Source organism: Lagopus leucura, unplaced genomic scaffold, assembly GCF_019238085.1.
Source record: "Lagopus leucura isolate 7727_CA_CO unplaced genomic scaffold, USGS_WTPT01 44383-0_obj-0_obj, whole genome shotgun sequence".
Lineage (NCBI taxonomy): Eukaryota > Metazoa > Chordata > Aves > Galliformes > Phasianidae > Lagopus > Lagopus leucura.
The window spans coordinates 1-13,621 of record NW_024963524.1 but is presented as its reverse complement, the minus strand read 5'-3'; the positions used below and the strand labels follow the sequence as shown (position 1 = coordinate 13,621).

The 13,621-nt window shown below is 62.5% G+C and overlaps 2 protein-coding genes across 2 annotated transcripts; both read right to left on the bottom strand.

The window, feature by feature from the left end:
- Positions 1–6,496: 6,496 nt before the first annotated feature.
- LOC122191186 (complexin-3-like) lies at positions 6,497–7,948 on the bottom strand. The gene is made up of 3 exons (XM_042891394.1): positions 7,774–7,948; positions 7,016–7,103; positions 6,497–6,712 (listed from the first exon to the last, which is right to left on the bottom strand). The coding sequence occupies exons 1-3, from the start codon at positions 7,923–7,925 to the stop codon at positions 6,497–6,499; spliced, it is 456 nt and encodes a 151-aa protein (XP_042747328.1). The 5' UTR covers positions 7,926–7,948.
- A 600-nt stretch (positions 7,949–8,548) lies between these two features.
- LOC122191185 (megakaryocyte-associated tyrosine-protein kinase-like) lies at positions 8,549–13,534 on the bottom strand. The gene is given in 13 exon segments (XM_042891393.1): positions 8,549–9,116; positions 9,118–9,165; positions 9,262–9,348; positions 9,593–9,788; positions 9,910–9,983; positions 10,118–10,202; positions 10,284–10,383; positions 10,503–10,568; positions 10,644–10,737; positions 11,390–11,609; positions 12,025–12,140; positions 12,235–12,348; positions 12,517–13,534. Coding segments are annotated over 13 exon segments (1,344 nt in total). The 5' UTR covers positions 12,526–13,534; the 3' UTR covers positions 8,549–8,981.
- Positions 13,535–13,621: the final 87 nt, after the last annotated feature.

The window sequence follows — 13,621 nt, the reverse complement described above, 5'->3', positions numbered from 1 at the left end:
TATGTGACATGGCCCACGCACAGTGTCCCACGTGGTGTGTCCCCCCCCGTGCCGCGTTCTCAGCGGGGTGCCCCACACGCTGTGCCCCGTGCAGGGTGCCCCATGCAGGGCGCCCCGTTGTGCCGTATCCCACGCGGGGTGCCCCATGCAGGGTGCCCCACATGGGGTGCTCCAGGCCCCCTGTGCTGTGTCCCCTCGGGGTGTCCTGAGTATGGTGCCCCATGCGCTGTGTCCCCCGCGGCTCCAGCGATCCCTGTTCTTTTGTCACTCCTGCTCTATTTGGCTTTCTCTCCTTTTGTTGTGCTTTCAGACCTGGTGACTGGAAGGGCTGTCGCTGCCTGTGCTGGCAGCAGGGTCTGCTCCAGGCTGAGCCTCCACGCAGAGCAGGGCTTTGTGCCAAACCACCCCGCGCCCCGGCTCCACGAAACCTAAAATCCTGAATCCATGAGAATCTCAGTGCTTTCCTGGCCCTGAGGAGCTGACAGTGGTGAGGAGCTGCTGTGGGTCGTCACCCTTCCTACGGAACCAGGGCAAGATGCAGCCCCAAGCACCTACACTGAGCTCATGCCTTGAGTGATGGGGAAACGAAGGCGTAGAGCCGCCCCTACCTGCACGCGGACCTCAGGCAGGTTGACCTTCATGGCCAGCTCCTCTCGGCTGTACACGTCGGGGTAGTGGGACTTCTCGAAGGCTCTCTCCAGCTCGTGCAGCTGGTAGGTGGTGAAGGTGGTGCGGTTCCGCCGGTGCTTCTTTTTGGGCTGCTCCTCCTCGGCAGCAGCTGGAGGCGTCTCCTCGCCGTCCCCCGGCTTCCGCAGCTCGCCCAGCTCCCCCTCACACTTATTGAGGAACATCTCGGCACCTGCGAGGGGTGGTGGGGGGTCAGGGGGGCGTGGGGGCAGCAGACCATCCCATGAATTCCATCTGGATGAGTGGACGGACAGGAGACAGGCCATCCCTGTGGCACTTCCGTGGGGACTTTATAGGGCCAGCAGCTCTGAATACCACTCAGAGCTGACCTGAGCTGGCCAGATCCATCCCTCCTCCCCACTCCCACGCTCCGTCCCTTGAAACTGCAGGACCCCACTCCAACCCCCATGGCACGGCCAGAGCATGTGGAATGAGCAGTGTGTGTGCAGAGCCCGGTGTGCGGTGTCCACCATGCAATGCCTGCCCTGCAGCACATGCAATGTGTGGGGCACGGTGAGTGCAGTGCACGTGCAGTGTGCGTGGCACAAGGAGTGCAGTGCAGTGCACGCACAACCTGCAGGCACAGCGCTGTCTGCAGTGCTTCTGTGCTCAGGGCATGCAGTGCCTGCAGTGGCAGTGCCTGCAGTGTGCTCCATGTGCGTGCAGCTCTGGGTGATGCCTCCCAGCCCTGTGGGTTCTGGTGCAGTGTGGGTGCTGCAGCCTCGGGGTGCCGTGCCCTGTTGTCACCGTGCCGGGGCTGGGGGCACGGGGAGGGTTGGGGACCCCCCTCTGCCATCCCACTCATGCTTACCCGCTTCTCATTTGCGCAGCTCCACACCTGCAAGGAGAGGGGAGAGGGGTGAGCGGTGCACGACCCCACAGGGTGAGGGGGATGGGGACGAGCGGGGACAGGGAAGGTCGGGGCAGTGGGGTGAGGGCCAGGGCTGTGTATGAGATGGCCCCCACAGCCCCAAACCCATCCAGAAGGAAAGGAGGCCCCAAGAAAACAGGAAGAAGAGAGAAACCACCCTGTGGGATGGGTGTGCGGTGCCCCGCTGCCGCTCTGCTGCCGCCCGCCTCGTCCCCAGCGCCGTCACATCGCATCCCCACGGCACCGCGGCCCCCTGCAGCCCTATGGCCCCGCTGGGCACAGCAGGCACAGCAGGCAGCCCCTCCAGCTGCTGAGGCCATCGGTGTCCCCACACCCCGCGTGCTGCAGGCAGGCTCTGCACTCCGTGTCCTGCAGGAGCTTTTGGGACAGTGGCTGCTGCTCCCTTTGGGGATCGGAGGGCAGCTCGGATGCCCAGTGGGGCGGTTTGGGGACACCCACCGTCCTCCCCCACGTCCTCACAGCACAGCACAGCACTGTGCCCACCCCAGCTCCGCTCTGAGCCTCCTCCCCTGGCACTTTCTCCCAAATTCCCGTAAAACGGCGTTACCTGCTGGGCCCGACGCGGCTTTTCCAGGAGTATTTAACTTTGCCGGTCCCTCCTGGGAACCAAACAAGCGGCTCAACCTCACCAATCTTGCAGCTTGGCAGCCAAAGTTGCCTCTAGTCTTCTTATTTGTCACAGAACCGCCGCGCTAAGGCTCGGGAGAATCTTTATTTAGTGTTGCAGATGTCACCAAGGCCCCGCAGATTGGAAATGAGTCCAAAGGATTAAGACGAGGTTATTAATTGGAGGCCTTCCCCTTTAAGAATGATTGACAGTTACTTTCTGGACAAGTAATTGCTCTAAATGTCCCCCCAGCGCCGGGCGGGCCGGGGGGGCTGCGGGCGCACAAAGCCCCGCGCTGCCTTCCCCGCTCAGATTGTCTCCCCACAAAGGCGTCCTGCTGGAGTTTTCCTTGTAATCCCCTCATTATGGGAGAGGAAAAAGAATTAGAAACACGGGGCGAGGGGCAGAACGGCGAGGGGGGGGGGGGGGGAGGGAGAGAAACAATTTCCTTTGGCTTTGCCAGCGCCGCGCCGCCGGGAATGGGACTGTGCTGGGGATGCCATGGGGGCTGCGTCCCCCAGTGGAGGTGGTGGGGTGGCCTCGTGGCAGCGTGTGGGGTCCTTTGGGATGCTGGGTGTCACAGCAGGCAGTGGGACCGGCTTGGAGACCATCGATGGGATCAGCTGTGGAAGTCAAACCAGGCATGAGGAGTGGGCATGGGGACCAGCGATGGGATCAGCTGTGGATGTCACACTGAGCATGGGGAGTGGGTATGGGGTCGAGCAATGGGACAGCCTTTGGATGTCACATCAAGCGTGGGAACTAGCAAGGGGTCAGCTGTGGATGTCACACCAGGCATTGGAACCAGCCTGGGGACCATCAGTGGGATCAGCTGTGGATGCCACGTCAGGCAGGGGGACCAGTGATGGGACCATCTTGGGATGTCGCACCGAGAATGGCAAATGAGCATGGGGTCCAGCTGTAGTAGCAGCTAGGGATGTCACATCAAGCACAGAAGTCACACCAGGCATGGGAACAAGCTGTAGACGTCGCACCACATGTGGGGAGTGGGCATGGGGTGCAGCAATGGGACCAGCTATGGACGTCATCACACCAGGGATGGGGGCCAGCAGTAGGGACTGGCCAAAGGTGTCACACCTTGTGTGGGGAATGGGCATAGAGAGCAGTCTCGAGTGTGGGGAGCAGCTTGGGGACCATCTGTGGGATCAGCTGTGGATGTCACACCAGGCACGGGGATCTGCTCAGGACCAACCATGGGTACCAGCTTTGGGAACCAGCTCTGGAGCCGTCTGTGTGTGTGCCACATCAGCCATGGGTACAGACAGAGAGGAACAGGTGTGGGGACTAAGAGCAGGGACAAGCGTTGGGCATGGGACACAGCGTGAGGACACACCGTGGGGCCGTCCATGGGGTCTGGCCATGGGCTGTGGGATGTGGATCCACAGTGCAGGCAGCCCCACGCCTGTAGGGCTGTGGGACAGAAACATTGCCCCGCTGGGGGCCGGGAGCGTTGCGATGGTGTCTCCTCCTGTCTGGGTGCCCGTGCCGCCCCCCTGCTGCCAGGATTCCCCTTTTTGCCCTCCACTCCATTTTACTTTCCCCCAAAACCCTCTTCCTGTCACCTGCCAACGCCGCAGCCCTTGGCCACTGTTTCGGCTTCCTCCCACCCCCATCCTCTCCATAGCACAGTTCCCCTTTCAGATGCTGAACGTCACCGTGGGGCTTCGATCACCGCCAGGCACTGTACTGACCCACAGAAGTGCCTCTGCCTGAACACAGCACAGACCCAGAGCCACTGCGTGTCACTGCTGGTGGTGCTGCACTGTGAGACTTCATTCTCCTGCGCTGCCGTAGGGTGGTGGGGACGTTCCCAGGCTGGGATCCCAGATCCCAACGAGATGGATCCCAATTAAACGGATCCCAATGAGCACCTTGTGCTAGCGCCGCCACGATGGCAGCAAGAAGACCCCGATCCCCTTCTCCGCTGACTTCCCAACAGCACCACGGGGACACAGAGCGCAGAGCTGCCCCAGGAAGACCCCCAACCCCAGCACCTCTCGCAGACACCAAGAGCTCCAAAGTGGCTCAGAGCGAAGAGATCCCCCCCAAAAGCGCCGTGTGCCCACCAGGAACCAGGACCACCCGTGGGTTGGTTTTCGGCGCGGGCGCAGCCGCCCCAGCTGCCCGGATTTGGATTTACCCACCAGGGCCGTGTGTGCGGAGCCGGCCCCGCTAAACCGCCTTAAGGTGTTGGCTCACACGGGCGGGGGAGGCCAGCAGGCTGATTTGACAAATGATTATAATTGCCTTTTAGGAGCAGATAGCAAATTGATTTGCTTCCTCGTCCAAGGCCCGTAATCGCTTCATCACTTTAAAATATTAATGCTATACTTCTTTGCTAGTTTCCCAATTACCCTAATTGAAGGCAAATTGGTTAAGAAGGTGCAATGCAGAGTATCAGGGGGTTTAGTTCACTCAAATGACAGTTTTAAACCTCCCTAATCCTATTAGCGGGCAAAGCTGCTAACGCTTAGAGACGCTGCGTCAGCTTACCGGGGCGGTGGGGCCGGGGCGGGGGTCGGGGCCGGGGGCCGCTGGCCGCACGTGACCAGCTCTGCCGGGGATTTGTCACTTTTTTAGTTCATTAAGAGGCCCGGGGCGGGCGGGCGGGTGGCAAAGGGTGACCCCAAAAGGGTGAGGAGGCACAGGTGGCAACGTGGGGGCGGCGGGGGGGGCAGGGCGATTAGCTGGGGAGACCTGGGAGAGGGTCCTGACCCGGATCCCAGCTGGTGCCGGGTGCCCCGTGGGGAGCGTGGGGAGATGGGGACCCGAGGGCCGCCGTCCCGGCACCCGGTCACGGGGGATGGCGGGGATGTGGGGTGGGACTGGGCTGCCCCACAAAGGGGCCGGGGGCCGTACAGCCGTGTCCTGTTTGGCTCAGGTTGATTTCGTGTCCGAACGGGAGAAGTTCTGCAGGAGGGCTGCGCAGCGGGGACGGTGGGGAGCTGGGGGTGGTGGGGCACAGCGCCAGGCCTGGGGGCTTCAGCAGACGCTGCCACAGCAGCACACGGAGGTCAAGGCCCCCACCCCACAACCCTGCTGCTGTGGCTGGGGCAGCTGAGAGCTGCGGTGCGACTCCCAACCTAGCAGTGCTGGGTTCCGCCCCACTGCCACGGGCACACGCCCCACGGGCCCCATACACTCCTCAGGCCTCACGAGCCCCACACATCCCACTGGCCCCACAGAACCCACAGGCCCTGCAGGCCCCAAAGGCCACACAAAACCCACGAGCCCCAAAGAACCTTCAGGCCCCATAAGCCCCAGAGAACCCACAGGCCTCACAGAACCCACAGGCCCTGCAGGCCCCACAGGCCCTAGAGAACCCACAGCCCCCATGGGATCCACAGAACCCACAGGCACTGTAAGCCCCACAGGCCCCACAGACCCTGCAGGCCCCACAGATCCCACAGGTCCCACAGGCCCTGCAGGCCCCATACGCCCTGTAGGCCCCACACACCCTACAGACCCCACAGGCCCCACAGATCCCCAGGCCTTTCAGGAGCAGATGGCCCTGGCGCTGGGAGCCTGGGGGCGGTGAGCGCGGCCCTCCTTTCATGTGAACGCAGCGTGAGTCCGGCCCGGCTCTGTCAGGCGGTGGCGTTCGGGGCCCCGGCGGTGCATTTTGCACGGGTTCAGGGAGCTTAGTCCCTGGGGACAGGCGATTCAGGCAGATTAGACCTCCCTAAAATAGGCAGGTATTATGATCTCAGCAGCCTGCAGCCTTCCGGCAGTCGCCTGCGCGGCGGCATTTAAGCCCACGGTGCTGCTGAGCCTGCAGCGGGGGGGGGGGGGGCCCGGGGGGACCCCCGGGGGGGGACGCTCCCCCCCTGTGGAGCCTGCAGGGTGCAGGTGTGGGTCGGGGTGGTGAGACTGTGGGCGTGGGGCTGTGTGTGGGGTGGGGAAAAGCCTACGGTGCGACCCAGCTCTGGGGGGTTGGCACCGCGTGGGATGGGGATGTGCAGGCGGAGCTGCGTGGTATGGAGGCGTCGTGCAGCAGCACGAACAGGAAGCTCATCCCACAAAATGACGCTTTTATTGATCCGAACAGCTCAGGAGATTCCAGGGGTGGTGCTGGGGGTGTGGGACTGCTGCCTGGCTGGACTTGGGGTGGCACCAGGGGACGCCATGAGATGGGATTCGGTGGAAAGGACCCCAGTGTCTCTGCCCAGAGCCCCCAGAAACTCAGGGAATGGTTTAGGCAAGGACAGCTGACCTCCAGCACAGGCATAGGGCCCCAGCCTGGCATGTTGCATCCACAACACCCACAGCCCACCCGCTCCTGCCCAGCACTACATCAGGGAGCACTTCTCCATCACTTCATCCACAGTGCCCAGCGCACGGCCCCGCAGCGCCGCCAGATCCACGTCCTGCAGTTTGGTCAGGAAGGTGAAGGCGCCCTCCTCTTCCTCCTCCTCCTCCTCCTCGCCACGCACCATGGCAGCCAGCTCCTGCGGCAGCTCCACTGCGCCGCCCGCTATGTGCAGCTGGGCATCGTCCCGCTCATCCTGCGGGTGGGAGACGGCGCTGGGGCTGCAATGGACCCTCAGCAGCCTGGGGAGGGATCAGGAGCAAGCAGGCTCCTTTGGGACACCCGTGGATGGGGGGCGTCCCAGCAGCTGCCCAGCCCCACACTGGGACTGCTGGAGAGACGCGTGCGCGGGTGGACGGAAAGGACAGGGACAGCAGCCGTTTGCTGCCCTCTTCAGGAATCGCTTCCCATCCTATGGGACTGGGGAGGGGGAGGATGGCTGCCACCCAGCTCGGGGGCATTGGGGCTCGGGGCTCGGGGTCCCCCTGTGTGTCCGTACCTGGGCCAGGTGATACTTGTCCCTCAGGTGCATGCGCATAGTTGCCCGTTCTGCCTTCTTGTGCGCAAAGGTTTTGTCCCGCTCGATCCTGTGTGATGGGTGACATGTTGTCACCTCTGCCCCACCTGAGTCCTCGCATTGTCCCTCAACCTGGCGTGGCTGCACCCATCCAAAGATCCAAATGTACAGTGGTCCACGTGAGGCTGCAACTGGGGGTCCCAGGGCAGGGTCTGTGTCCTGCCCCCTACCCAGTGGTGACAGCTCTAGTGGGAGGACTCACCCCTCCCACAGCCTTTCACCTCCCTGACACCACCCCCAAATCACCCACATCTGTGGTGGTACCTGAGTGCAGCCCAGTCCTGCCCCCATCTTCCCTCACATTTGTGGGCCCTGGGATGATGGTGGCCCTGGGCACCTCCCTCTTCCTTGTCATCTGCAGAATGCTGAGTCCCTGCACCAGCACCCACGGGGACCTCCTGCACCGTGGGGACATCCCACACCATGGAGACCTCCTGCACCGCTGGGACATCTCACTATCAGAGCATTTCATACCATGAGGACATCCTGCACTACAGAGACCTCCCTCACCGTAGGACCTCCTGCACCACGGGGATGTCCCATACCATGGGGACCTCCTGCACTTTATGGACCTACTTTGCTCCCACCCTCTGCCTCCCTGTCCCTGTCCCACCATGCAGGGGACAAGTGACACCCCGGTCCCGCTGCATGGGGACCCTGCAGCCCCAAGCAAGCCTTACTTCTCCTCCAGCAGCTGCCGCTGGTACTCCTCGAACTCCTCGCGGGACATGCCGTGGGGCAGGGCAGCCGCCTTGCCGTCCTTGGGGGGTGCCTTGGGCTCCTCCTCACCCCCCCGCAGGTTCCTCAGGGCGGCCGTGAAGAAGGCAGCCATGGGTGGGTGGATATTGTGCCCAGCACTGGGTCCGGCGCCTGCAAGGTCAGCGGGACCCGGGATAAGGGCTGGATTATGGCATTAGGAGGGGAAGCCAACACCACTGGGGTGGGAAGACCTTCCTGTGCAGCACCCAAGGGTGCTGTGGACCTGGACTTGGTGGAAATAACCCATTGCCTGGGCCTTGATGCAGGGGCACGGTGGGCATCCAAAGCCGCTTTCTGTGGTGGGGCGAGAGGTGCAGAAAGTGGGCATGGGGGAGATGTGAGAGCAAAAACATCAACCCAGGGTCGAAGGACTGGAAGGGAGACAAGGAATGGGGCGGGTGCACACACACGCGCACCCCACGCTCCTGTTAATCCCTGCTCCGCTGAGATATTGAGATCGCTTGCGAGCCGGTGCCTGGGGCTGCCCCTGCCCTGCTCCCACAATCTGTGTGCGAGCAATTCCCATACAGGCTCTGATTAAAAGAATAATCCCAGGCTCTGCGCACAGCCCAGAGCAGAGTGGGGCTGTGCTGTGCATGGGGGACTGAGGGGGCCGGGGCTCCCACCCCTCCTCTGTGCTCACCCCAAACAAGGGATAGCCCTAATGTGAGTCTGGAGACTTAAAGACACTGCCCAGCGAATTTCTGTGGTTTAATCAAGAGGCCCAAACCCGTGTGGCTGAGCTGAGTGCGGTTGGTGTGTCCATGCAGCGCAGGCATAGGGCTGTGCCAGCAGTGGGGTGTTGTCTTCCATAGGGGTGGGACATCCCGTGTTGTCCCCACCACTGGGAAAGGAGAGGGGGCTCAGAGGGACCTCGTGCTCCTGGTGTCCCCAGGCATGGCTGGGCCCTACGGGGACGGAGGGATTCATCTGTCCACTGCATCCTCCTGGGAGATGGAGGGTGGACATTGCATCCTCTGTGTGCGTGCAGGGGAGGAGGCACCCTGCAGAGCCACTGCCCCATCTTCACCAGGAGGGAGCAGCCTCCAGGCTGCCCGTTTTCACACTGCTCCCCAACTTGGGGGCTCCTCCTGTGGGTTCTGGGGGCTCCTTGGGTGTGGAACGTAGGTTAAACATCCTTCAGGTGCTTCAGCTCTTTCTGCAGCTTCTCTGTGAGCTTCTTGAAGGACGGCCTTTTGCCCGGCTCCATCTCCCAGCAGCTCCTCATCAGTGCGTACACAGTGGGCGGGCAGCCCTCGGGGGGGCTCCATGCGGTACCCCTGCTCCAGCTGCTCCGTCACCTCCTTCAGGCTCTGCGGGTGGAGCAGGGAGCTGGGGTCCCCCCTCCGGGGGCAGCAGGGATGTCCCCATCCCCTGCACCTCATCAGGCTGTGAACCCCTGCACTCACCAGCTTGGGGTAGGGCGCTCGGCCAAAGGAGAACACCTCCCACAGGAGGATCCCGTAGCTCCACACATCCGATTTGGAGGAGAATTTCTGCCGTGGTGTGGGGAGGGAGCTGCAGCCAGCTGGGGACCCATCGCTCCCGGCTGCACCCTCACCTCCCCACAGCAGAGGGACCCCACACCCATCCCATCCCCTGCAGGAGATGCCCTCGCCCTCAGGATGAGGATCAGGACAAAGCCCAGATGTGGGGAGATGAGGAGTCAGCACGCGGCAGAGATGGGTTGTGGGATGGGGTGGGGGAGCTGCCCTGGGGGCCCTTTGCTCCATCACTCACATTGTGTTTCAGGGCCTCGGGAGCCGTCCACTTCACGGGCAGCAGCGTGGTGTCCGCACCGCGGGGGTTGACCCTGGCCAGGCCAAAATCGCTCACTTTGGCCACTTTGTCCTCGGAGATGAGGATGTTGCGGGCGGCCAGGTCCCTGTGCACCAGCTTCTTGGACTCCAGGTAGTCCATGCCCTGGGCCACGTCCCTGCAGTGGTGGGGCGGCGTCACCGTGTGTCCCCCTGCCCTGGTGTCACCTATCCCCCATCCCGGTGTCACCGTGCCTCTGGGAGCTCCCCAGCGATGCGGGCGATGGGAGGAGGACTCACAGAGAGAACTGCAGGAGCTGTGGCAGTGAGACGAGCGCGCGGCCCCGCGTGCGCAGGAAGTTGACCAGGTTGCCCTGAGGGATGAGAGCCGTGGAAGAACCGTTGGGATGGGGCTCCTGGGATCCACACAACCCAGCCCCAAGCTGTGGGTTTTATCTGAAAATGGAGCCGCAATCGGCCCCATCGTCTGAGCCCCGGCCGCCCTCACCTTGCTCATGAACTCCATGACGATGTAGAGGCCGTTGTGCAGGATGACGCCGAGCAGACGCACCAGGTTCTTGTGTCGGACCTTCCTGAAGTGAGGGGACATGGTGAGGGCCAGTACCCCCAACACCATGGGATGGGGTCTGTCCGTACCCCTGTGCCCCACTCACGTCATGGCAGCGGTCTCGGCGAGGAAGGCCTGGGCGGTCACATCACACTTGACGTTCTTCACAGCCACCTTCTGCCCCATGTACTCGCCCTGCAGGACATCTGGTGGGGGATGCAAGGCATCAGGCGTGGGGACACCGCACCCAGCCCTAGGACAGCAGGGATGGCATCCAGGAAAGTCATCTGGCGATGCCCTCTAGGGACCTCTGGTCCCATCTCACCTCCAAACTCGCCTTGCCCGATGCGTTCTCCCAGCGTGAGGTGCTGCAGGTTGAGCAGCCAGCCGGCTGCACGGCACAGGGATGGGTCAGAAGGCACCAGAACCACTTCCTCCCCCCGAGCTGGCCCTCACCCCTTCCCACCTTTGGCCAACTCCTCCTCGGCTGACTTCATCCCGCTCTTGGCTTTGGGCTTCACCAGCTTGGTGCAGAGGGCTCCTTGCTGCTCCGTGTAGTGCTGCAGGATGGGGCAGGGGGTGAGGAGTGGGGAAATGGCCACAGATGCTCCGCAGGACACCAGCACCAAAGCTAGCCCTCTAGGTGCACAGAGCCCATCCTCCGCAGTGGGAAATCCCAAACCAGCATCTCCATGTGGGGCACAGTCAGGGCACACCGCAATGGAGCAGCCTGTCCCCGGGGTGAAGGGACAGGAAGGGGGTGGTTTGCAGAGCTTCAGCAGAGGCAGATGAAAGGAGAAAAGGACCATCTGAAAGCAGAAGTTGTGTCTAAACATGGAAACAATCAGGAAGCGTGAACTCTCAGAGGAGAGGCGTGGAGTGGATGTGGGTCAGGGTAGAGGAAGAGCTGGAGGAAGAGCTTTCTGGAAGCAGGAGAGCCAGTGTTATATTTGGCAGCAGGCAGGGCAGAGTGGGAGCATCCACTGCTCCCCAAACCAAGAGGGGTCTGGAGAACATCATGGGATGGAGAATGGCAGCAGGTAACAAAACGCACCCACAGCTGTGGTGAAGCCCCAGGGGCCACAGGACGAGGTGGCCGTGATGTCACACCGCACACTGCTGGCCCATGGGGTCAGGATCACCCCGTATTTCTGCATCACTGCGTGCCACACTGGAGTGACCCCAAAGTCCTGCGCAAAGGGGGGCTCTCACCTCGATCATGTCGATGAGGTTGCAGAAGTACTGCTCGCTGTCGATGCTCAGCCTGTTCTCCTGGTGCAGCACCCGGTAGTGGATCACCTCCTTGCCAAAGCTCACGCACAGCACGTAGTCACCAGGGTGCCGGACCGACTCACGCACCAGGAACAGCCCGTCCTCGGGGGGCTGCAGCTCCTGCACCGCCTCCACCCCCGAGATCTTCCCGTGGAACCAGCTGGGAAGAGGGGCGTGGGGATGGGGGGTGTGTGGGGTGAAGGGATGAAGAAATGTGGGGTGTGGGGTGAGGGGATGTGGGGATAGGGGCGAGGGGTGAGAATATGTGGAGATGGGGGCCGTGGGGTGAGGGAATGCGTGGATAGGAGTGAGAGGATGTGGGGCTGGGGATCTCTCGCAGCACCAGCAGCAAGGCAGTAGAAGCAGAGACCACACAGAGGCCACGCAGACCCCGCAGCAGCTCCTTCCCCACCAGGGCTGTCCCAGACGGTTGGACACAACGGGGGTTTTCGTAGCCAACAAATCCCTCGGTGATCCGGGCTCTTGGCTGCTCTGCCTTCAGCAGCCCCTCCAGATTTGAGGGAGGGGAAATGTGTGGGTCAGCCCTGCAGCTGCTGGGACCCCGCAGTACTCACGGCATGAGGCTGAGCTTGTGGTCAGCACGGATGGCCCCGCGCTCCCGCAGCGCTCCAGCCGCCAGCAGCCCCTCCTGCCCGCTCTCGTTGTGCCGTGCGCGGTACCAGTTCCTGCCCTGCAGATGGGACGGTCTCAGAAAGGGGACACACAAACCAGGAAGGGGGTCCTGGACCCGGTGGCACTGCCAAACCCACGGCCCCAGAGGTCACCTCCACGGCCTCGATGATGGTGATCACATCTCCCTTGTGGAAGGCCAGCTCGCCAGCCTTGGGCTTGGTGTGGTCGTGCTTGGTGACGCACTGCGTCCCCGCAGGCCAGTGCTTCTGCAGGAAGAAGGCAGCGTCACTGGGATGCTCAGCCCCGAGGTCAGCCCCAGATGGAAGGATTGCGTGGTGACATGGGACGGGGACAACATCCTGATGGGATGGGATGCCCCACTGTCACAGCCCTGTGCTGGTGCAGTGCAGGAGAGGACAGTGAGCCCCGCTCACCCTGGACATGATTGGCTGTCAGCGCATCAGGAACTGCTGTCTGCTCCTGATGTCACCTGCAGAGAAGAAACCAAATGGGGCCACAAAGAAATGAGGCTGAGCCAAAGCTCTGGCCTGGTCCCCCCCCCCCCCCCACGGAGCACAGCGGTGCCCCAGTGCCACATGAGGCCGTCACAGCACCGTGTGGTTTTGGCAGGAACTTGCTTTCTCATCTCCTGCCTGCAGCTCACAGCTGTCGGGGCCATGAGACGTGAGGCTGGGAGAGGCACGGGGTGACGGGCTGCAATGCCAGCAGTGAGGGGCTGACTGCCCCGCGGGGTCACCGCCAGGCATCTCACATCTGCAGGGTCCTCGTTCTTCCCTGCTGTCCCAGGCGCTGTGCCCGGTCCACGGAGCAGCGACACACAGCACCTTCACCCTGCAAGGAAAGCCGGTCCTGGACGGAGCTCCACGCCTCGGAACGCCGCTGACACTCCTTGCTGTTCCTCTTTCTGCAGGTGAGTCACCACCACTCCTCTGCGTCACGGCACTGAGCCCCGTGACAGCGAGCAGATGAGGTCTGGTGCGCCAGGCGTGGGGCAGCACTCGGCTGTGAATCACACTCCTGTGGGTGCAGCTCAGACCTGGTCCTAAGGATTATTCCTGGGGGCGCTCAGCCCACCGAGCTCCCACTGCCCTAAAGGTTGTTCCTGGGGAAGATCCCGCTGCCCTGAAATGTGTTCTTGGGGCGCTCAGCCCATGAAAGTCCATGCACCGTGAGCATGATGAGTGAGAAGAAAAGCAAGGAGAGCACGCTGGCCAGATTGATGGCACAGAGCCCCAGTATTTCACTTTCCCACCACCCCCTGCAGTATGGTGGGCATGGGTTGCTGGTCAGACTGGCGGCCACAGTGCTCTTCCCAACCTCAGTCATTCTGTGGTGCTACGAAGGGTCAGTGGGGACAAGCAGGGGACAAGCAAATGGGTGATGCCAGGCTGTTCTCCCCACTGAACCCAGTGCCTTCAGCCCACATCCATCTCACCCCCCATCCATCTCGCCCCCCATCCATCTCGCCCCCCATCCATCTCACCCCACATCCATCTCACCCCACATCCATCTCACCCC

What these genes read in the sequence shown, in the direction of transcription:
- LOC122191186 (XM_042891394.1), bottom strand. Translation starts at nt 7,925, where the DNA reads ATGGCTGCCTTCTTCACGGCCGCCCTGAGGAACCTGCGGGGGGGTGAG. An exon ending in CGGCAGCTGCTGGAGGAGAA is followed by an intron (nt 7,104 to 7,773) that starts GTAAGGCTTGCT and finishes CCCATCACACAG; the next exon opens with GATCGAGCGGGACAAAACCT. An exon ending in ACAAGTATCACCTGGCCCAG is followed by an intron (nt 6,713 to 7,015) that starts GTACGGACACAC and finishes TCCCACCCGCAG; the next exon opens with GATGAGCGGGACGATGCCCA.